General features: G+C 41.6%; 1 protein-coding gene across 1 annotated transcript in view; it reads right to left on the reverse strand.

Moving 5' to 3' along the window:
- SORBS1 (sorbin and SH3 domain containing 1) overlaps positions 1-22,518 on the reverse strand; it is a gene marked incomplete at both ends in the record, with an annotated part of 128,872 nt that overhangs the window by 44,943 nt on the left and 61,411 nt on the right. The window contains 5 exons of the mRNA XM_080694840.1: positions 7,295-7,344; positions 11,348-11,449; positions 11,980-12,045; positions 15,926-16,009; positions 21,547-21,661. Coding sequence (XP_080550966.1) covers positions 7,295-7,344; positions 11,348-11,449; positions 11,980-12,045; positions 15,926-16,009; positions 21,547-21,661 — 417 coding nt within the window. The remainder of the gene's footprint in view (positions 1-7,294; positions 7,345-11,347; positions 11,450-11,979; positions 12,046-15,925; positions 16,010-21,546; positions 21,662-22,518) is intronic.

Genomic DNA, 22,518 nt, shown 5'->3' on the forward strand with positions numbered 1-22,518 from the left:
TTTGAAATCAGAAAATATACATCTTCTAGCTTTGTTTTTGCTTCGAGATTGTTTTGGGTATCTAGAGTCCATATTCCATATCAGGATAGATTTTTTTCTGAAAAATAAATATATGATAGTTTCACCTAAAAAAAAGAAAAAAATATTCTCTGGTAAGAAAGAAAGCAAAAAGAAATATTGAAATGTTATCTTTAAGTCATCAAAAGCTTGGTATTAGACAAATGAAACTGTTATGTGAGATTATCATTTTTAATTTTGGATAAATTGCTATAATACTAGATGTCAACCACTAAGCCAAGCATGGGAGGGAGGGATGGGGATAGAATGGGGTGGGGATCGGGTGGGGGCTGACTGGGCGATGTGTGCATGTATGTCTACAAAAGTTTGTATCCCACTATGATGTATGAATACAGTGCACCAATAAAATAAAATTAAAAAAAAAAAAACAAAAAACAAAAAACAAAAAAACACACAACCAACCCTCAAGGCTGAAAACACAAAAACAAGCAGATAAAGCAAGTCTACAGAGCAGCCTCTGGGGTGGAGCTCTCGCCTCTGGCTGGGAGAAACCCCAGGGAGGGACGCCTGGGGCCAGCCTCTTCCTCCAGGCTGTGCCCTTATTTGCAGGACTATAGGGTCTGTGAGAACACATAATAAATATTTATTGAGTGAATAAAAGGTCGCATCCTCTACAAGTAAAAGTGGCATGCCTCATCTGATTGAAGTATCATCATCAATGTCTTGATATGTGAAATTATGAATTTAGAAATTCTTCCCCAAGTATACAAATGATATATTGACTTAGGGATCCTGGCTCCTGATACCAGTGAGCTAGGTTCATCACTGCAGTGGGAAAAAGTGGACTGCAGGAGATTAGGACAACCTGGGCATAGGTTGGTACACTCCCTTCCTCCAGCACCTGGAGGCAGAGGATGGCTTTCCCAGGCCCTGGGGCCAAGTCTGGGGCCAAGAGCTGCCATACATGCAGCCTTTGGCCTGTCTGATTCTGCTCGTGGGAGATGCTCACAAATGCCTACCCTCCCACCCCAAGGTTCTGACTGAGAAGGGCATCAATTTCTGTTAGTGGGCCAGGGAACCCTGAAGGTGGTTTGCAAGGGTATGGCCCTATATGCCAATTTAAAAAATTGTAAGTTCAGCTAAACTGGCTTCAACTTTGAATTTACCTACTTAAAAAAGGATCTGCCCCTTTTCTCAATTTCTCATGCCAAGTCCACCCAATTCCCTCTGGTTGTATTTTCTGGTTTCACCCATGTCTGCCCCCCTTTTTATAGCCCCAACTGCATAATGATCCAAGTTCAGTTGTCCTTTACTCTTGCAACCAACAGCCATGGAGACTATGGTGCTGTTTTGTGAGGGAGTGGACCCTATGATCCTCCATACCACCTTCAGCAGTGTAGAGTGATATTCATGGCAGACTCAGTCCTACCGCCCTACTGTCCTCCGAATTGCTTCAGTCTAGATCAGAACTTGGAGGAGCCTCCCAAGTTCCTCTTCATTCTCTTCTGACTCATCCATAACTGGCTGCTGACCTCACTCGTCTTTCCACGTCACCAGCCGTCAGAACCCCCTCCACCCCAGGCAGCCTACTCTGGCTGTATTCCACCCACTATCGCCATTCCTTCCTGCTTCCCACGGAACGACAGACCAGCACTCAGGAAACCTCTCAGAGTGCAGTTGCTACAGCCAATTGTTTTCTTTCTGATACCATATCCAAAGAAACAATGCTTTTCCCAGATGGTCACATTTGCAACCGAGGCACCCTTATTTAAAACAATATCTCAGAGCTCTGGAACAATGTTTTTGAAATGTGTCATCTCCATCAGCTCTCCTAATGTTGGACAGAGAGCGGTCATTTGTTTCAGTGTTCAAAAGGGGAAACTGAGGACCAGACTGCTGGAGGTATTTGCCACAGGTCACAGGGTTGCTGGAGCCCTCACTGTGTCCAGGTAGATCAGAAAGGGTGGGAGAAATGACTTTTGAGAAATGGTTCAGCTGATTGAGGAAGGCACCATCAGGACTGGAAGTTACCGTTTGCCTAACAAAACAAGTCAAGTTCCGGGGCTCAGCTCCCAGCACTTGAGTTGCATCAGATTTGGGTTAAGATAGAGCAAGCCCAGAGGAGCCAGTGCAGAGGATTCAGCCTCTGGCTAAGGTGCAGAACTGGCTGCTGAGATGCTGCCACAAAAACACATTCACTGGAAGAATAAAGGGAAAGAGCAATCATTTTGAGGCCAACTGCCTCTAGCTGTGCTAACAGACGGACTCTAGAGGCTGCAGACTGGTCCTGGAAGGCCAGACCCCAACCTGACTCCAGCAAAGAATGTGCAGCAGCTGAGGAAGCTCCTGTTGTTTAGAAACTGGCAGAAGATGGGCTGCTCATCTCAGCCTCAACTTCGTCCATCTGAAAAACGAACAAGTGTGGGGAGACCGCGAGAAATCCACCGGCCACCCTGTTATCTACACAGACCTTTCTTTTGGAATCACACACGTTCACTCGACTGCCTTCTGGACGGCTCCACCCGCATGCTCCTCAGACATCTTAGACCCAGCACATCCCAAACTAAACTCAGCTCTCTTTTTGACACCTGCCATCATCCAAGCCAGAAAAGCATGCACAGCAGTCCCCTTCTATCTCCCCTTGCTCCTCAAAACTAATTGGTCACAGGCCCCGTTTTTCCTCTGTTCTTGTTAGAGTCAATCCCCTTGTTCTGGCTCCTGGTCCCTATCTCACCTCCTGCTTCCCTACAACCCTACAAACAAGCTCCCCATCACTCCCCCAGCCTCTCGGCCTGACTCCCTCCAATCATCTCTGCAAATCGCTGTGTGACATTTCTAGGAAAGATCTCATCACATCAGCCCACCTCTCACTTACTCACTCAACAAATATTTATAGAACACCTACTCCATGTCCCTCCCCTAGCCGGACTAGAGAGTCAGCAGAGAACAGAACAGACAAAAAAAAAAAAAAAAATATATATATATATATATATATATAGCATTGCAGAGCTAATATTCACTGTTCAAAAATCATTTGGTGATTTCCAGAAAGGAAAGACAAAAGGTTGCTGTTGTCAACTGTGGCTTGGGGGGAGGGAGTCTAGAGAATCTTCTAGAAGCTTTATCTTTGATGAAACAATTATTTTTATATTTATAATACAATGTTATTACTCATTTTATTTGCAGCTCTATGAAAGCTTTCCTTGACTTTCCTTGTTTCCTCACAAAATAAGAGGTGCTCATTTTCTCCTTGGGCTGCCATCACTTTTCCTACATTGGCCTCTGGTTTTTATTCACCAGTCTGTTTCCCATGTTATACCTAAACCCCTTGCAGGCAGTTTATTTTATTAGTCCTTGCATGTCTGCTGCCTTATGTGGTTGTCTGACAAATATTGTTGGGATAAATAATTCTAAAATTAAACGCCTGCTGGGTGTGGTGGCACAGGTCTGTAATCCCAGTATTGGGGAGTCTAAAATAGGAGGATGGCAGGTTTGAGACCAGCCTCAGTAATTTAGGAAGCCCCTTACCAATTTAGAGAGAACCTGTCTCAAAATAAATAAAAAGGGCTGGGGGTATAGCTTAGAAGTAGGATGTCCCTGAGTTCAATTCCCAGCAACACAAAATTAAATGAAATTAAATGCTTACATGTACACATACTTTTAATAGATTTTTAGGGACTAAGGAAATTTCTCATGTTTCTTACAGTTCTTCAGGTTATGGTTTATGTTTTGTTCTTAAGTCAGATTAAGGGAAGTACTACACCATTCCCACTTAGGAAAAAGTAGCTTGTTTCTGAGTGCCACCTACTGGCCAAATACAGCCAAGCTCCTTTGGTTAAGCAAAGAGGACATCATTGCTACACAATGTTGAAATGCTAAACAAGGACAAAAATGGGTAGCCCACACTATTAATTTATAGATCTGATAGTGTTAGGGAAATAAAATATAAAATTGGACATACACTGTGATGATATCTATGGCAAATAACTTTTGAGGGCAAGGATTGGTCACTGTATCAGGATACTGGACCTATGAGTGAATTTCCTCCTGTCTCTAATGTCCTTTAGTATTATATGATATGTAATCAATGGTAATTAATAAACTCTAAACCTCACTCTGTCCAAGACATGAAAGTGGATTTAAAACAACATCACTCCCTGTTGCCACAAAGTTGTGAACCTGGGCCATCTATGACAGCTCCTTCTTCGCTTCTTGGGTTAGGTCAAGTTTCTTCCAGGAGCGTATCCCCATCTGTCCAGTGTGCCAGTGCCTGCCTCAGTGATAAGCAGCTGGATTGTAGTTATTTATTATTTTTAGACCCATTCATCTATTTAGCAAGTATTTTTAGGTTTTAGTGTCAGGAACCCCCCTGGGTTGGTTTCTCATCAATTCCAAACATGGAAAAAATGTTATACACTGGAGAAAACTGAGTAGAAACTAAGTCTGACTACGGAAAATCCCTCAGTAGAAGAACAGGAGTGAAAAGTCCATCTATTCCTGTCAAGTATCTTATGAGAGCTGGCTCTAGCTAAAATTCAGAGTTCTTTAGAAAACTATTTCAATAACACAAAGAGTGGTTGATAAATTAACACACTAAATATCTCTATGGGCATTCAGAGTGTCTAAAAAATTTGCTTTTCTAAGCACTTCACATTAGTCTCTTTATTTCTTCTAATCCTATATTACAAAGAGTTGGTTAAATTGTTTTTTTTTTTTAGTAGCTCAAGAAGAGAGAACCTTGCTTTGCCTTCTGCTAATTTATTACCAATTTGAGCCACTATGGTACAAGTGAGACTTAATTGTTGACTCCAGTCCCTGGCCCAGAATTGCTCCTACTCTGGATAGAGCACTCCAGGTATCAGCTGCAGAACTGTGGGCATTACTGCTCCAGCATGCCCATTTCCTCGCCTATACGATGATTATTCTGATCCTGGAATGTCCAGAGCATCAAATTAGCTAAGGAAGATAAAGTGTTAAGCACAGGGCCTGGTGCATATTAAATGCTCAATAAGCTATTAGACTTATTTTATTCAAGGCTGGTGCTCTTCACCCTGACTGCCCATAGCAGCTTCTTTCTCTTCTAAACACATTGCCACTTTGCTTTTTTATTTACTAACATTCACTGTGAGCAATGGTGTGAGTGTGTGTGTGTAAGTGTGAGCATATGTGTGTGTTGTCCCCAAACTATTAAGGGACCACATCACATTCCTATTACAAGAGCTGGCATAGTGTCTTAGTTCAGTAAGCTAAGGATCACTCAGCTGGTCACTGAGCTTAGAAGCCGCCTTTTCTGCCTTGTACATTTTAGGGAGACAGGGGTGAGGAAGTAGAGGGTGAGACCATCAGCAGAGTTTACACTAAGCAATCCTATATGAGTGAGGGCTGGGAGAAACTTGGCTCAAAAGTCTAATCAAGCACTGTGTAGTCGGCATGGCCAAAATGGCAAGCTAAGAACGAACGGTCAGCCTTGGGGAGCAAAAGAATCTGCTGGGACCTGTGGCCTAGTGCCATCTGGTGGACTTCACCTGAAAGTGAAGGATCTATAGGACCTGTGATTTGTCACCCTTACAGCAGAGGGAAGAACTTTATGGAAAGCTCTTTCGCAGAATGAGCCTCAGAGCCCAGAGTGAAGGGAGCAAGGGAAGGAGGTCCACACACGACATCTCAGCCTGGAGGCTTCTGTGTCTCACTGGTGTATTGGCCTCTACCTCATGGTGGGTGCATGAGACTCTACTCTGCCTTCTCCAAGGTGGGACTGTGCTCTAAGACAGGGAACTTTTTCTCTAGCGGCTGTCTTAATATATCTTCTTAATTTCTCCTTATGTTCCTGGGTACATCAATCCCAAAGCACACATATTTATAGAAGAAAAATTAGCATAATGACTCTAGCTAGAGCTTTTGATCTCTACCCTAAAAGGATTAAAAATTTTCCATTTTTATGGAAATACTCAAACCCAAGGCCACTGATTTTTTTTAATGAAACTCCTCTTGCCATGTATCTGCTTTGGCCAGGTAGGTAGGACATGCCCAGCTGACTATAACACTTATCTAAAAAAAAAAAATCCATCAACTAAGCAACTCAGTGGCTCTATCAACCCCAATGGAACAGGTAACAACTGTACCATTCCTCTTTGTCACATATCAAAGAATGGACTATAGATACGAGGGTGCAGAGATGAGGAAACGCTTCTACCAGAACCAACTCCTTTTTCCCATTTTCTGGGTGTGCCAGGCACCAATAGAGATGAAAGGCATTGCTCTCAGAAATTTATAAATTATTGTGTGGAGTGAGATGTTGAACCCCGGGGCAGTCAACCTCCCAAGTCACATCTCCAGCCCTTTTTATTTCTTATTTTGAAATAGGGTCTTGCTAAGTTGCTGAGGCTATACTCCAACCTGTGATCCTCCTGTCTTAGCATCCCCAGTACTGGGGTTACAGGCATGTGCCGCCATGCCTAGCTGTTTATAAATTGTTACCTTATTTTTTTCCAACTATAAGAATATAATTCAGGTACATGGTAGCAGAAATAACACGAGATCCTATCATGAGATCAGGTATGGAGAGTCTGAGGACCCGTGGATATAGGCTGGAGTGTCTGCTATTTATCATGCATCCAGTGGGGTGAAGGCAGCACTTAGAACTCTAGGCTGGGATGTTGCCTTCACAGCAAAGTACCAAGGGGGATAACCTGGTAGAGGATGCAGAGTAGTTAGGGTGAGGGGGCAGGAGGCTGGCGGTTATCCCATGAGGAAATGGATGGGAGGGTACGTACCACACATCCCCGTGCTAGGAACTGACACAGGGAAGCAAATCCACAGCAGTGTGAGACTCGAGGAGCTTAGCCCCCTCTTGGCCTCACTTTCCCCAAGGTGGGTCTGGCCCAAGGGCCCAAACCCACTATCTGTCCCTCCATCTTTACATCAGGTTCAGCGCATTGTAGACACATGCCCCTCCCCCAGGAACCCACAAATAACCTGTATTCTAAATAAAGACAAATAACCTCCCATTCTAAAGGTAAAGAGATCAACCCAGGGAAAAAGCTTATCAAAGATAATATGACTAATCACAAAATTAATTTGGAAGAGGAGGAAAGAGCAAACGAAAAATAATTTGAGGACTACAATTAGATTGTCATTTGTCACCAAACTGCACCTCATTCAAAGCCATTAGGTGGAAACAAATAAAACACTTTGGGTCCAAAACAGGAGTCCCTCTCATCCTGTTTCTGACCTTGGATACATTAAGCCATGTAAACAAAGTGGAGTGACTACTTACTATCCCGGAGGCTCGGCGGAAATGTCCGGAGTGGGGCTGACTGCTGAGCTCTGCAAATATAAAAAAAAAAAAAATAGTAACAGTAATATAGATGATTTATTTTGACTTGGAGGTTTCAAGCCAAAGAAAAAAGAGAGAAGCCACTTTCCTCATTTAGATAAGGACTTCTGGGTGACAGGGTTAGGGTGCAAAGGTCTCCAGAGCTGGTAAAGGGTGCTGCTGTGGGCTCTCCTGCTCTGGTCTTTTGTCTTCCAGGAGGTGCAGCCATGGCCCTCTGGGTGGGTCAGGGATGGGCCTGTGGCTCACACTGAGCTTCTGTCACAAGCCCACTGGGTGAGGGTCCCCTACTGAGCCAGCATGCAATAGCAACATGGATAGCACATCCCTCCCCAGCGCCTCCCCAGCACACAGATCCCCTTTTGTGCCCACTGCTGACCCCCTCACACACTCCAAGTACCACATTCAGAGAGAAGGTAATGTGATACTTCAGGCACAGAATGCACCAAAAGTCATTTTTAAAAGACCACACTGTAGGTGACTTGTTTATGGCTGCAGGTTTATAAGTGTGGAAATGGGGAAAAGTATATTTTCACATTCCCTAACAACCATTTCAGCATGAATGGAAGAATGCTTTATAAAACTACAGGCCATTACACAAAAGGAAGAAAAACACCAAGAGCTACATGCAGAGAAAAAGCAATATAATTATGTAGTTTAGGGTTTCTTTCATTATCTTGGAGAGAAAAATGTATAGGGTTCAATAGGTTTGTGTTGAATAAATCAGTGTGAGTTAACTTTTAAAGATATCCTTATCTTTAATAATGACTATTAAAAAGAAAATAGGCTGGAGAAAAGAAATTTAGAGAAAGGAGGGAAAGAGAAAGAAAAGGAAGAAATTGTGAGAGAGGAAATGGAGATAACAGGGAGGGGAGCAACCTTTATCAAGGGCTCACCCCTGCCCTCTGCCTGCAAAAATATTCACCTGTGAGGCTGGGTTCTTTCATCTTTGAGGAATCTGTTTCAGTCTGAGGACTCTATGCCACTCCACCTCCATGACTGCTATGAGAGGGCGCCCACTCTCACCTCTACATCTATCCTCCAGCCCTCTGGCTGCCCTGGTCTCGTCTACCCATCCTCCCTCCCTCTTGAGTCTTCTACCTCTTGGAACCTTCCCATTCTGGTCTTCCATCTTTAAAGATCTTGTCCTGGTCTACATTGTGGAAAGACGTTTGCAAGACCCTCTAGAGTCCTTAAGAAACTCCTTTTCTTTCATTTCCTTCCCTTCTCCTTCCTTCCTTTCTTCCTTCTGTGGCCACATCTTCTTAATCAGTGCTGTACCCCTAACAGGATTCTCTAATCTTTGCCATATGCTCTAACTCCCATCAGTCACTCACCCAGAAATCTCCCAAAGGCTTTCAAAGTCTTTCAAAACTTCTTAGTCACCAATTCCATTGGTCTTCCCTGGGGGTTCACCTATTTGGACCTCTCTGGAGCTCCTGGTTAGCTCCCACACTTCACCTCTGCCCCATGCTCCCACCTCTTGGAGCTCTTCTTTCTGTGGCTCTCCATCTTCCCTATTCTAAGCCATTCAGCATCTCAGTGTGCAGCTGCCAGTGTCCCCTACCCCTGTGATCTTTCATCTACTCCCAGTGCTTCAACTAGCACCTCTTTTCAAGTGATTCCAATTGACTTTTAAACCTCACCTCTTTCATGAGACCTGGTCTTACAGCACTAAATATCTTCTAGAGATTCCCTACATGGTAACCATTCAACACCTTAAAAGTCAATTACTTGAAGTCAACTCCTTCTTTCTACCTCTGCAATGGTTTCCTCCCCAGCTTTATATAAGACATACTGATATAAAGGGGGCTCACTCTTCCAGCTGCCTGGCTGAGCACCAGGGTTGCCTTCTCCACCTCTTTCCCTGATGGTTCTTCACACCATTTAGTTGCAAAGTGCCAGTACAATTTACTTGGTGAATTCCCTCATCCCTGCCCTGACCCTGCCTCATGTACCAGCGCTCGCCGCTGTTTGCGTGGACTGCTGCTGTGGCCCCCTTGCCCTCTAAGACTCCAGTTTTTCTCTCCCTTCACTCCAACCTCTCAAGCAATGCCACTAATCTCCCTAAAATGCTTCCTGAATTACATACGTGGTCCAAGGGCAAAACCCATCATCTCCTTAGCCATATTCTCTGTGCCTCTACAATCCAGGGTTGAGCCTCTTTCCCAAACCCACCTCCCATTTCCCCCACCCCGATTCCTCTTCCAGCAGATGTGTGCACTTCTGGGATTTTTTTCTAATGCTCTCTCAGTGCCTCCAACAGATACCCCCTACTTTCACCATGTGTCTAAGTTCCACCCATCTTTTAACCCCTTGACTGACTCCTCTGGGAAGCCTCCCTTGATTTCCTCCAAGACTTCTCTGTTCTGGCCCTTAGAACCCATATATTCACATAGCTCAGCAGACTCTGCTATGTAAATGCCAAGTTCCCCAAGGCAAAGCCTCCTTTATTGCGCAGGCCTGAGACCTTCACCAGCACCTCACACATGTTCAGGGCTCTCCAGCTCCAGTCAACTGAACCAACATAAGGGTGATTCACAGAAACATGGGACTTCTTAGTGCCCACTGTTCCTGGGTGAGGCCTGGGTGCCAGAAATAGGCTCTGCCCTCAGGAAAATAGAGGCTAGTCCAGTTTCTCCAGCTGTCTCCCATCACTACATCGATACAAAAGCTCTCTTTTAATTTTGGGCCACTTTGAAAAACCCTTCCTGATTCACTTTTGGCCAACCTACTGCAGGCCTCCCATCCTGTACCCCAGCTCACTTTAGGTCTTACCTGAAGTCTTAGTTCTTACTCCAGAGCTAGCTGTGAACTCCTCCCACCTCAGAGCTTCAGTCTCTCAGGGGCTACACCATCATCTGCCTGACTGTGCACATGATCTCTCACTTCCTGTGCCTCCTAAAAGTTCTGAGGAAGGGCCATGGCCTAACCACTGGGACTGTGGGCTCCCTTGTCCTCCCATGACAACTGCATCTCGAGATCCAGCTGCACTGCCTAGTCTGCAGCTCCCCAGCTTCCTGACCCCCTTACCCACTCCCTTTGGCTGCTACCACAATCCCCTGGCTTCTCTACCTCTCCCCTGTTTGAGTCTCTGGCATGACTCTTCATGCTGCCTGATGCTCTTTGCCTTCGTTCTGTATAACTATAACATGAATCCATTAGCAATTTCTACTTTTCTTGCAGTAGTTTGTGGTCCTTCCTGGCAGCAGTATGGACATTTCATTTTAATTTTCTTTAAAGATCTCCATTTCTTATGAGTCTTTTTAGTTTTATGAGGGAGCCCTGGGGACAGTTCTGCAAACATACGGTTTTGTCTTGGAACCCATTTACCTTGAACTGACTTTTTCTCTCCCCTACCTTTTAATAAACCACATTTTGACATTGTTTCTTTTAAAAATACCGATGTAGGTTCAGTATCAAACACTTGTTTGCATCTAGGCCATCTGGCCTCTGGAGTGCAGTTTTTAATCGAGGATGCACTGACCTTTACAATTACAAATGCTACAGCTCTGACAGTGCCTTGCATGGAAGAGGTACCCAGCTAGCCATTGCTGTGTTTTTTGAAAATGACCTCTGAGGTTGGTATCTCCCAAGACTACAAAAAAGACAAGGACACTGCCCAAAAGATAGCTCCCCCAAAATTCAGAGAAGGTATATAGAGGTGACTTTAAAATGGTCACCCCCTAAGAGCATATAAAATGAATACTAAGGCTGTGGTGGGCTATGTGGGGGGGGGGGTTAAATCTAGTGATTTAACTCTGCATGTATTTGAAAAAAATCCCCATTAAGGAAGATGCCAAGCTCAAAAGGAATCCAAACAAAACTTAACCGGAGGTGGGGTAGGGTCTAAAACAGGAGTCAGAAAGCCATGCAGCTTAAAATAACCAGCATCACTGTCTGTCACCTCAACTACATCAAAAACCATAAAACAGAGAAGAAAACAAAGTAGCGCTCAAAAAGGAACCAGATGGTGTGAGAAAAACTAGGAAATACCTGTGGCGAGTTTGCACTGGGTGCTCTATTAATCGTCTCCATTTTTTCTAAATCTGCCTCTAACTCTGTTTGGCAGAGGTTGAGATCTTTTTCTAGATTAGGCTGGTTCGAGAAAGAAAAGATGGGAAAGAATGTTTTAGTTTAGAGGAAAGGGAGAAAGAATGGAAGGTTAAGTTTGAAAATGAGGTTTTTTTTAGTGTTATACTTTAATAAGGCCAAGATGGCTCGAGTCAATCATAAGAGCTCACTAGAAATTAGTTAAAGACACAAAAACACAGAATGTAACATTAGGCATGTACAATAGAAATCTCAAAGTATCAGTGCTTCAAAAGTCTATTCTACTTGCTAATGAGAACTACAAATACCACAGAAACCTACCTTTAAGGAAAGGCCTACTCTCTTTGCAGAGTACAGTGACTGTGATTAATACTACATGTCATTGTTTTAAAAACCTCTTAACATTAGCACATGTCTTAGAGACTTTGTTAAATAGTTTTACCACCAAGCCAAGAAAAAGTTACCAAGTCTTAAAAAAAATGATTTAAGAAAAGAAAAGAAAAACCCACCACACACTCACACTAACCACAGCTAGAGAGCACACACAGTCCACGGAGGAGGCACGGTGGAATTACCTTTCTATCCTCTCTAGGAAGGATAGAGCAGTCTCCAGGAGTATAATCCCATATCTTTTTGGGAGGCTGACGGGAAGCAGAGGAGGAAATGAAGAAATGAGCATAAAGACATAAAGACAAACATGGAGGCCGGCTCAAACAAAGAGGGGCACACTAGGAGGACCGTACCGACACAAAAGGCAAACTCAAAGTCAAGGGCTGGGACTCTGCCTGAGCACACGAGGCTGCCTGCCCCAGGGAGACCTGGAACCACTAACTAGAAGTGTGTTTCTCTGTCTATGTCTCAAGAGCAAATCATCATTAGATTCTAAATATTGAAAACTTATAAAAAGGGGGAGGAAGATCTAACATAAATTTAAACAAAATTAGAAACTTTAAAATTCCTTATTGCTTTTTTCAAACTAAGATTGACACTGGAGATTCATTTTTGAAACAGTCCTTCCCACTGCAAAAAGAAAAAAAAATAATCATATGTTAACAAATGTCTGAATCTAGAAGTTTGGCCAGTGAAGGGTAACCTGAACTAAATATGTTTTCTGTGGTCTGTAGCAATGAAACTCGTGTATAAAATAGGTGCTAAATGTGGCACTAGACAAAATGACACCAGTAGTTTTTAACTCTCCTTTACAGTTTAACTAGACATCGATAACAGTACTAGTGGTACAGACACATCTTCAAACCTCCTTATAGAACAGAATTTAAACTTAGAATTCAAACAGTAGGTTGTAAGGTTATTTTTGTTTTCTCTTTTAACATTTTTGTGTTATAAGTCGAACTGCATTCCTAAGATGGAAATCTGCCAGGAGATTTTTGTAGGTTTAACAAGAGAGAGATTTGGGGTGTGGAGCACTCAGAAATGACAAGGCACTTCGAACTCTGAGACTTTTCTTCTGCCTATTTTGAAATCTCATATGCAGTGACCTCTAGGGAGATGATAAACTGGACATCATTAATAGCTCCTAAAATGTTATGTAAATTTCATTTTAACCACCTCTATAGAAGCATTCAAATTGGTTTACCCTGAGAAATTTTGGCAGAGTTTTGGATGGGAATCATGTCAGTTTCCATGGAAATTAGAAGAAAACAGAGGAGAAAAGGTAAAATTCAGCTTCTTTGCAAAGAATCTGCAAAAGAAAAGCAATCTGATTCCAAGGTGTGTTTACTGCTGAGAGGAATAGGTTGGAAATGCTGTCTCTGTATGTTTATCTTCTGCATTTTGTAAAGTGAGCAATATTGGCAATCGCCATTCATTCTGAGCACTGACTACACCTGGATTGTTAGGGGAAATAGGCTTTTCATAGTTGCATGTTACCCCTACTTGTTTCTTTCTTTATGGCAAAAAAGAAGACAGTATTTACAAATTAAATGGGTTTTAAGTATTCATCCCCCAAACGGAGGATGAATTATTTTGAGTTTTGAATTATTTGCTATTCTATGACAACTTGTTGAACTTAAAGGTTTTTCAGTCAAGAGCTTGCTGTAATTTCAGTTCAATTTGAGTAGCATTAAGAGCAGGGGTTGAGGAAGTAAAGTAGTTGAGGAAGAAAAGAATCAGGGAAATATCTAGAGCCAAAGTTCTGGTAGGCTTACTTAGAAAAAGTGGTTCCAAGTTGGTGGGAACAACAATAATTTAAAAAACAACAGAAATATTGATACACATGATTGGTAGGAATCTTAATTTCATTCTGCTTCTGAATGGATGAAAAATTTCCAAACTGACTTTCATGGTTTACTCCAAATTTATTGAGGTCTTTTACTTTTTTGTGATCCACCGTGGTTGGATAGAAAGGAAAAGAAAAATTTCTTTGTATCACACCTTCTTCCCAAACTTGTTGGTTCAAATAGATAATAAGCCCACCCACAGGATATCTTAAACTATAAAAAAACTGTTGGTCTCAATGCTGTGCCTCAGGATATGGGCATCGATTATGATATTTTGGCAAGTCTTCGAAAGCATTATCTTTTAAAGTAAGACCTCTACAAAAGGGAGCAGTCAGTCCCATTAGAAGGACTCTGAGGTCTGTCTGTGTGAAGAAAAGACCATTTTGGAAAAGCACCTCCAAGTCTTTAAATAATCAAGGGCAATTATAGCAATGGAGTAGAGATACAAGTCATAGGAATGCCCCACTGTACAACCCCACTGTGTTCTCACTATTTGTCTGAGGTGGTTGTGTGGTCCTCAGACTAGTTTCTGGTAGAGAGTGCTAATTTATCCAAGCTATTCTCAGCCTACTTCATTATTGTGGGACTGAAACACTGTCCATTGTAAAAAATATTTAAAATGATAGTTTTTTTTGCAATGATTTAGAAAAACAACAGTCATAGTTAATTAGAAAAAAGTTTCATAATTTTTCCAAAAGGCTAATCTTTTAGATAAAACTAGTCCAGTTACTTGACAGAGGGAGATGTTTGAAAATTTGTGGATTCTGAAAGGAATTTCAAAAATCAATGGTATGGACTCTTTTTTAAAACACAATTTAATAGCTATTAGTCATATTCTTTTTAGGGGAAAGGAGGAGAAAACTATATATTTCAAAAGAAGCTTTTTATCTGTAATAATCGAGCAAGTGTTAAGAAAAATAAGAAAAAGAAAAGAGTTAGGCTACTGTTAAACATTTGTATGTGGAAAAGATGTTCTGAGGTATACTCGGTGTATAAATAGCAGCAGAGAAAAAAGGGATTAAAAGAAAAGAAATGAGGTGTGTACCAGATGTTTGGGGGGGGGGGGAGAAAAAAAGGAGGGTGCAGCTCGCATTAGATGTGCCCCTCTTCCTCTAGGTGGCGCTCTTTATGAACAACAACTCAGGGACCACTAGGACCACACCTGTCCCTTTTGGGTCTTGCAAGGTGTTGCAAGTCAGGTGCTCCTTACTCAGGAGACACCTAAACTTCCAAACAAAGGTCAGCCATGCTAGATCAAATTAGCAATCTGAGAGTACCAGCTTAGCTTCTGTCTTCCTCATATTGAAAAATATTCACTATGGAATTTAACATTTTGCTGAACTATAAAGTTGATCCTGTGTGCAATTAAAATTATCATCCCAAACCACAGTGATTCAAAAGCTAAATTCAATGCTTAAGTTCTCATACAAAGACCTAACAAAATGTTTTTTTTTAAATATGCTTAACTTCTCCACCTGTGAATTCTATTTGAAATCTAATAATTAAGACTCTAAAGTAACTAGAGTTTTAAAGCCAGTGTCTGGTTATCTAGAGTGGAAGGACGAGCTCAATTATTCCTTCTGTTTGATACTCCCTTTGGGTGCAGGGCTAAGAGAATCCTCTTCTAAGTGCCAAAGTCAATTTGTACAAAAGCCAACTCAGAGATGTCATAGGGATGCTGCACAATGTTATGCTGAGCACCAAAAGTTGCTAGGCTCCTAACCTCCATTCCCAATGTTGGAAAATATTATCCTAACTCCTAGAAATGGTTCCCTAAAAGTTTCCTGTAAAGAGGCTGCACTTGGGCTGCATCTGCAGAGAAAGGCCCTTTTTGGCTGTTCTGGCCCCCTCCTGACCTCGTTGCTTGTAAAAATGTTAGTGGAAGCAACGGCGATGCTGGTCTTCTGTGTGATGCGCTTTCCTGCTTGCTTCCAGCTTGTCATACAGACTTGGTTGGGGCGGTGAACCAATGCAGAAATAATGCCGTGCACTGGGCACGGTGATATCTGTTGTCAGTGGTGGGAGGTCCTAGGACAAGCAATGACTTGGTTGTGTTCTCTGGGATATTCTGGCAGGATGGACTTCCAGAGCTCACTGTCCGTTCTTGGTGAAGCAAGAAAAGTTTACAGGCTGCAGTGAGACGAGAAAATCCCACTACTGACAATCAAGGTGACTGCTCCCCGCTTCCTGAGTTCCGTACACATAGGTCTGATTCTTTAGCAGCAACAATGCGTCAACAGCATTATTTAAAAAGGTGCATAACCACTGAAGCTATTAAACTTACCGGTTTCCCAAACTCCAATTCCGAAAAGAATTTATACCAAGGTTCATTCTTTAAATCTATCTCTTCTGGGCTTATATCCCGACTCTATAGGGGTTGGTGATAGGGAAATGGAAGAAAGAGAAGGATAACATTATGCAAAGATTACATAGGAACAGGCCAGTAGAGATGCAGTGGTTTCCGGGTGTACAGAGCAACTGCATTCAATAGCAGCAATCCAATCGTCCTTTTTTACTTGACATCAGCTAGAACAGGAGGGAGAGGATGTGTGCATAAAAATAGGGAAACTGAGGTAGGGAGTGGCGAGCGATCCATTCTCAGTCCTCAGGCAGAGGCAAATGGACTGGGATGGAGAACTCTGCAACATACTGCAGATGTTCACAAGGAATCCGAATATGGGCACGATAGTGTTCATCAATAACCGATAATTCTCAATATTGTGGGAGAAAATAAAGCCCTTATTTCCTCTTTCAAAGAACCATTAGTCACGAGCAAATAAACTGGTGAGCACACCAAACATTTAGCATTTATGCCAGCTGAGTAGAGCACACGGCTTTTAAGGGCTAGTGCAGTTTTAGTACTTATTTGCAAGGCCGCTTTAAGGATTTCAAAATAAACACAAATACTGACACTTTATAAAAGCCAGTTTGTTAATACTGCATCTTTAATGGCACATGAACAGGTGAGAAACCATGTCCCATACAAAGTAAAGGAAAAGATGACACAAGTAAAAACAGAGGACACAAGTGAAAAAGCATTTTAAACGAGCATCCGTGGAAGATGAGTACAGACAGAATATACTTTGGGTTCTAACAAATAAATGTTAAAGAACTGGAAAAAAATTAAGAGGGAAAAGCCAGACAGATAACAGAACAGGGTGAAGAAAACTTCTGGGTTACATTAAAAAAATAAGTTAGGCTTCTCATTTATATAACTCTAAGAGGCGTCATAGAGATTGATAATTTGATTCCATGGGATTTGATACTTCATCAAATACGTAAAAAGTTCTGGTAGCTTAATCAGGGCAGTAACACGTATTTATGGAAATAATTAGGTGGGAAATAAATGTTTAGAAAACAAATTGAGGTTTCCCCTTAAGAAACTTGAGATATGTTCACTTCAAACAAATGTGTTTGAGGTTCATGGTTTAATTAAACTTACTTATGTATACACTTTGATAATCACAAAGGAAAGAGATATGCTAGTTTTCTACAACCATCTGAAACAGAAAGTGTGTGTATTTCTTATAAGATTGAGAACATCACACAAGAAACTTAACCACTCTCAGGCTACTGCCTGACCAAGCGCTATCTCTTCACACAGGACTTCGGTGTTGCTGTGTCAGGGAGCGAATTTTCCTGGATATACTTTTCTTAACACATCACTTCATAGCCCTTTTGTAGCTACAGAAAAAGTTGCAAACAGTCTCAGTGGTCTTGGCCAATCCCTTCTTTCAAGATCCTTAAAAGAATCTGTACTATTTCTTCAACTTTCATTATCGATGGAGGAAAATACAGATGTATGGCAGAGAACCTTCTCTAACTGAAATTAATCTAAATTAAAGTCACAGGGAAATATATTCTGAAACACAAGGTATGTCCTCTGACACACAGATAAACCCACATCCTGCTGCCTGTAAGGACCTAGGGCTTTGACCTTGAAACAGAAGGTTTGTTCTCTGCGTAATAAATGGATTCTGTATTTATTCAGTGAAATGAGACACAATACTTATAAGGGTACAACCATTCATAAAAGACAGTGTAGATACTGTGACATGCTAGATCCTAATATGATGGTGTTTCATGAAACCTATTCCATGCTTATTATTTTTACAATTACTATTTATAAACTGCTCTGTGGGAATAAGTTAAAACTAAAAAAAAAAAAAAAAAAAAAAAAAGTACCAGCCAACTCTTTTGGGAAACTGCCTGAAAGCTTTGGTTTATTTGCAAATATGGCAAGGCAGACAAGAACTAAACTGAAAGTCTCAAAAGAATGAACCCATCTTATTCCTGAATGTTATCTGCAGATTGTTTAATTGGTGACGTTTGTGCTGTGTCATATATGTGTATCAGATACACATTTATGTGTAGATGACACAGCACAGAAAAGAAAAGGGAGGGATGCCAAATAACCTGGGTCCAGGGCCTTGGGTCTAAAAGCCTCTGAGCTGCCCACAGATAAAGGTAAAAAGCTGATTTCATGCAGTACTAACACCTGCATCTGCGTTTGCCAAATTTAACCTGGCTGTAGATTCAATTAGAAAATTGGACCAGTAGAAAATGTTCCTCTGGAGGCAGAGAAAGAATCCTGTCCTGGCATGCAGAGAAATTTCCATAATGCCAGGATACATTCTTGGGAGCTAGTCTTTTCCCAGTTCGATAAAATCCTTGGAAAGAGCAGGTGATCTGCCAGAAAAATGCCAACTTCCCCTGAATGGGAGCAAGAGACCAGTTTAAAAATTGAACTGCATAAATCCATTTAAACCTGGTACGTTCATTTGCACAGCACTTTTAAGTCCATAGTTCTTGCGTCCATATTATACACTTGACCATCCTCAGTAGTACTTCACTAGGGTTGGCAGGCCAGACAATATTTCTATTTAAGAGTGAAAACAATGAGGTTCAGGAAGGTTAAGTGACTTGCCCCCAAGACGTACAGCAGAGTCAGAACTGGAACCCAGAATTCAGATCGTCCAATTTCTAGTCCAGTTTTCTATACATGATACTATATTCCACTTATACTACAAATGAGAGGGGCAGACCACTGAGTCTGTAGATGATACAAAGCTAAAGCAGAAATGACACAGAAGAAATTCAACGTGACAGTGGATTGGGAAGAAGCCAAGCTGACTTGCCGGGACAGGGTCCCTTCTCTGCCTCTGAGAGGTACGTGTTCTGTTGGATCTACACTAGGATCTACTTGGATCTACCACTAGGCTATCATTGGTAAACTTAGATGTTAAAATCAGATGTAATGCTATATAGTATCAGCTATTTGCCTTTATCTGTGGGCAGCTTATACTTTCAAATACATATCATGTCTGTAACTAATATTTAAATGTCTAGCTGTGTACTATATACCTACGGGAGTGGGGACCCCCAACATCTAACCCAGAGCTTGGCAGGTAAAAATTATTCTCTCTATATATTTGTTCTATTGAGCTTATATTCTATAAGGGATATTGCAGGAAAGTTTAAAAGAACAAACCTTGGGAATGGCTCTTTCTGACAGAGCAGAAACTGACTGACATATTTCCAATTTCAGAGCCAGAAGAGAAGAAAATAAACTTTTACTATGATAAGATGGGGGGGCAAGTATATGTGGATCTTCATTAGTCCATCAAATAAATGAACAGATCATTGCAGGTGTGAATTCATGGGGTATTTTGAAGGTAGAAATATTTCAAGGGTCTGGGGGTGGTATTGATATCCTCCAGAGGCGAGATGAGCTATAGCGGCTATTTAGTCTACCATTCAACTCATCCTTCTAGCAATGTTCAGATGTGCCTCTGAGGTCACCATGTAAATTGCCTAAGTTTAAGCAGACATGAGGACCTCAAATGGAAGCCCCTCTCCCCCATGAGAGAGTGTATACCTGAAAACAAACGAAGATTCTACATATGTCACTGGTATCTACCCACAGTTAATCAAACAGAAAAAAAGTGTGGGGGGTGCTCAAATTCTGGCAAACTGGATACTGGATACCAACAGGCAAGATTCAAACACTGAAACTCATAGTTAAACTTTTCTGTTCATGTAATAAAAATAGCATGAAAAAATAGCAATAAAGGACTAATTCAACTACTATGCAGGGTAGACTGCCAAATGATTAAGATTCAACCAAAACGCCTCTCTAAAATTAAAAGCTTGGAAGAATAGAGCTAAATTGGGTGGAAAGCACCAAATTAAACTATTGGATGGAGAGTTCCTCCCCACTCTGCCTTGGTGGCTCTGCCCCATCACAGATGGGCCTCAGGCAACACAGAGAAGCTCCTATGTAGGAGCTCTAGACAGTGCTTCCCACCCTTGTGTTCAGACTCCACCAGGCCACGGAAGACCCCTATGGGGCACTTTCCAGGGTTTCTAAAAACAATGTAAATGATTCTGAGAACTCTGGTACATATGAGAGTCACACCACTGTGACATTAATGAAGGAAACAAAATTATGTTGTCGTTTCCCTAGTTCTGAATAATGATTAAAGTAGTAAGACTGAAGAAAGAAAGTAGAAACAAAGAAGAAATTAAGAATTATACCTCAGTAAAAGCCATGACAATCTACAAATGGTCACTTGCCAAAACAAAACATCTGAAGGCCTGCAGCTCCCTGGAATCATTTACATGTATGAATATGTGGAGGTGGTCCATTGTACTACTGCTACCCATTATATCACATGATATTATTTAAGTGTTAGGAATATACCTGAGGACATGATTTTTGGGAGGTGGGGTGGGGTGGAGGTTACCTTCAATGTTAATTATGAACAAGGTACCTTCTACCAGGCAGAGAATCTTCAAGTAATGGAGGAGCGAGAGAAAGATCATGTGCTTAAGATACCTGTGGTGCACGGTAGTCGCTAGAGAATGACAACTCTGCAAGTATTTCTGTGAACTGTTGACCTTTTTTTACCTAATTAAAATTACTTATCCCTCTGTGCTTTTAAAGATGTCACATTTTTATTTTAGTAAAAGTCAAATCGATTATTCCTTAGAAACATGTATAGCGGAAGAGGTGAAGGAAAGATCATTTGAACCCACATTTTACGGGGCCTGCTTGTTTTGTACTCAATGTGGTAACAGCATTTAATAAAAATCAGTCCCCAGCATAATCATTCTACCCTGTTGTCACAGCCAGAGGCTGCAATGTGTATGGAGTTTTGGAGAATCCCTTTAGCCACCATCAGAATTCTGAACCAGCTTTTTCTAATGAAGGGAGACTAAAAGAATGCATGACTAGCAGATATGAAGCTAATCAGAGTATAAAAATTCTTCCTGTTTTAAAGAAGAGGCTGCATTTTCAGAGTGGTTTGCTAAACCCAAACAAGCCATTTTCCTACCCATAATTGCTTGGAGATATAAACTTATAGGGAATCATAAGCCAGGCTGAATACAAATTAATTCTCAATATTGCACTTACCAGAAAATACATACCTAAAATACATATTCTAATAGGCTGGGGCTTTTTACCCAGGTTATAAGATCTTATTATTTAGCTTGTAATGATGTACTAGTAACTTCTATAAAATTTATGCATGTTCAAATAAGTCACTTAGAAAAAACTTGACTTCTTCCAGTTAATGATAAGTCTGATAAATTAATGGTTAAAACTAAAAAAGACATATAGCAGAAAAATCAGTCTTTATGTTAGTAGAAAAATTAAAATTAGTTAAAACCATGCACAAAAGAAGCAACAGAGCCACAATAAAGAGGATTCCTTAAAAGCAGACTCTCAGGACTTATTTTACAAACACCTGCAAAATGAAAGGGGTAAAAATACTTCTCTTTTTTCATTGTCCTTTGAACAAAGCAAGTCTATCTCTGGGGGAAGAATATAATCCAACTGCACAATGCATCGGATTAGAGAACGGGCAGAGTGAGACAACAGAACTTTAATATGCACATTACCATCTTTTCGTTGGTCAGAACGGAAGACTTGCCCGGCTGATATTCGTAAATGCTTTTGGGCTCTGCACGGTATTTTCTCGTATCCACTTTCTTATCTGGGGGCTCCCAGTCGTTTCTGTAGAAGGAAAATCCTATTAGCGTTATTGTCATGAAAACTGGCATCTGCTTCCAGCACAGTCAGACTTTGGCTGGCTGCAGTCTAATCTAGCAATTTTTATATGTGAAACATAAAATCGGAGCCAGGGTGAACAATTTTGTTGTGCTGGTTTGCTTCTCAAAACAATCAGTTAAATCTCTGTGTTGGCTTCACAAAGGGGTTAAAGCCTCCTGTGCTCAAAACCGGCACCAGCAAGTGGAGAAAAGAGAAGGAGGAGGGAGAAAGAAATGGCAAATCTTGCCCTGGAAAAATCTCTCACCTTGCTCTGCTCTCTTGAGTTTGTCATTCCCCAACCATGCCTGTACCTCCCACTCATAGGAGGGGAGGGAGGGAGGAGGGAGAAAAAGAGAAAGAGAGAGAGAGAGAGAGAGAGAGAGAGAGAGAGAGAGAGAGAGAGAGAGAGAGAGAGAGAGGGGGAGAGGGAGAGGGAGAGGGAGAGGGAGAGGGAGAGGGAGAGGGAGAGGGAGAGGGAGAGGGAGAGAGAGAAAGAGAGAGAGAGAGAAGGTACAGCCCCTGGAGCCTGGTGACTATGGTTCAAATCTTTCTTTGCACTGCAGGTGATCTTAGCCCAGTACTTCACTTCCTAGAACCCCATTTTCCTCATCTGAAAAATGAGGACTGTTGTACAGGTTAAATGAGATAGTACATGCAAATCACTTGAGCAAAGTACCAGGCCCATCAGAACTGCTCAATAAACATTAGCTATTGTTATAACTGGATTGTTATAACTGTTCTTCCCTATGCCACATCCAACCTGCCAATCTCAGCCTTGAACGAGATCCCTAGTCTGGGATCTGGTGATGAGTTTCAGAAGA

This window comes from Muscardinus avellanarius (assembly GCF_963383645.1).
Source record: "Muscardinus avellanarius genome assembly, chromosome: 4".
Lineage (NCBI taxonomy): Eukaryota > Metazoa > Chordata > Mammalia > Rodentia > Gliridae > Muscardinus > Muscardinus avellanarius.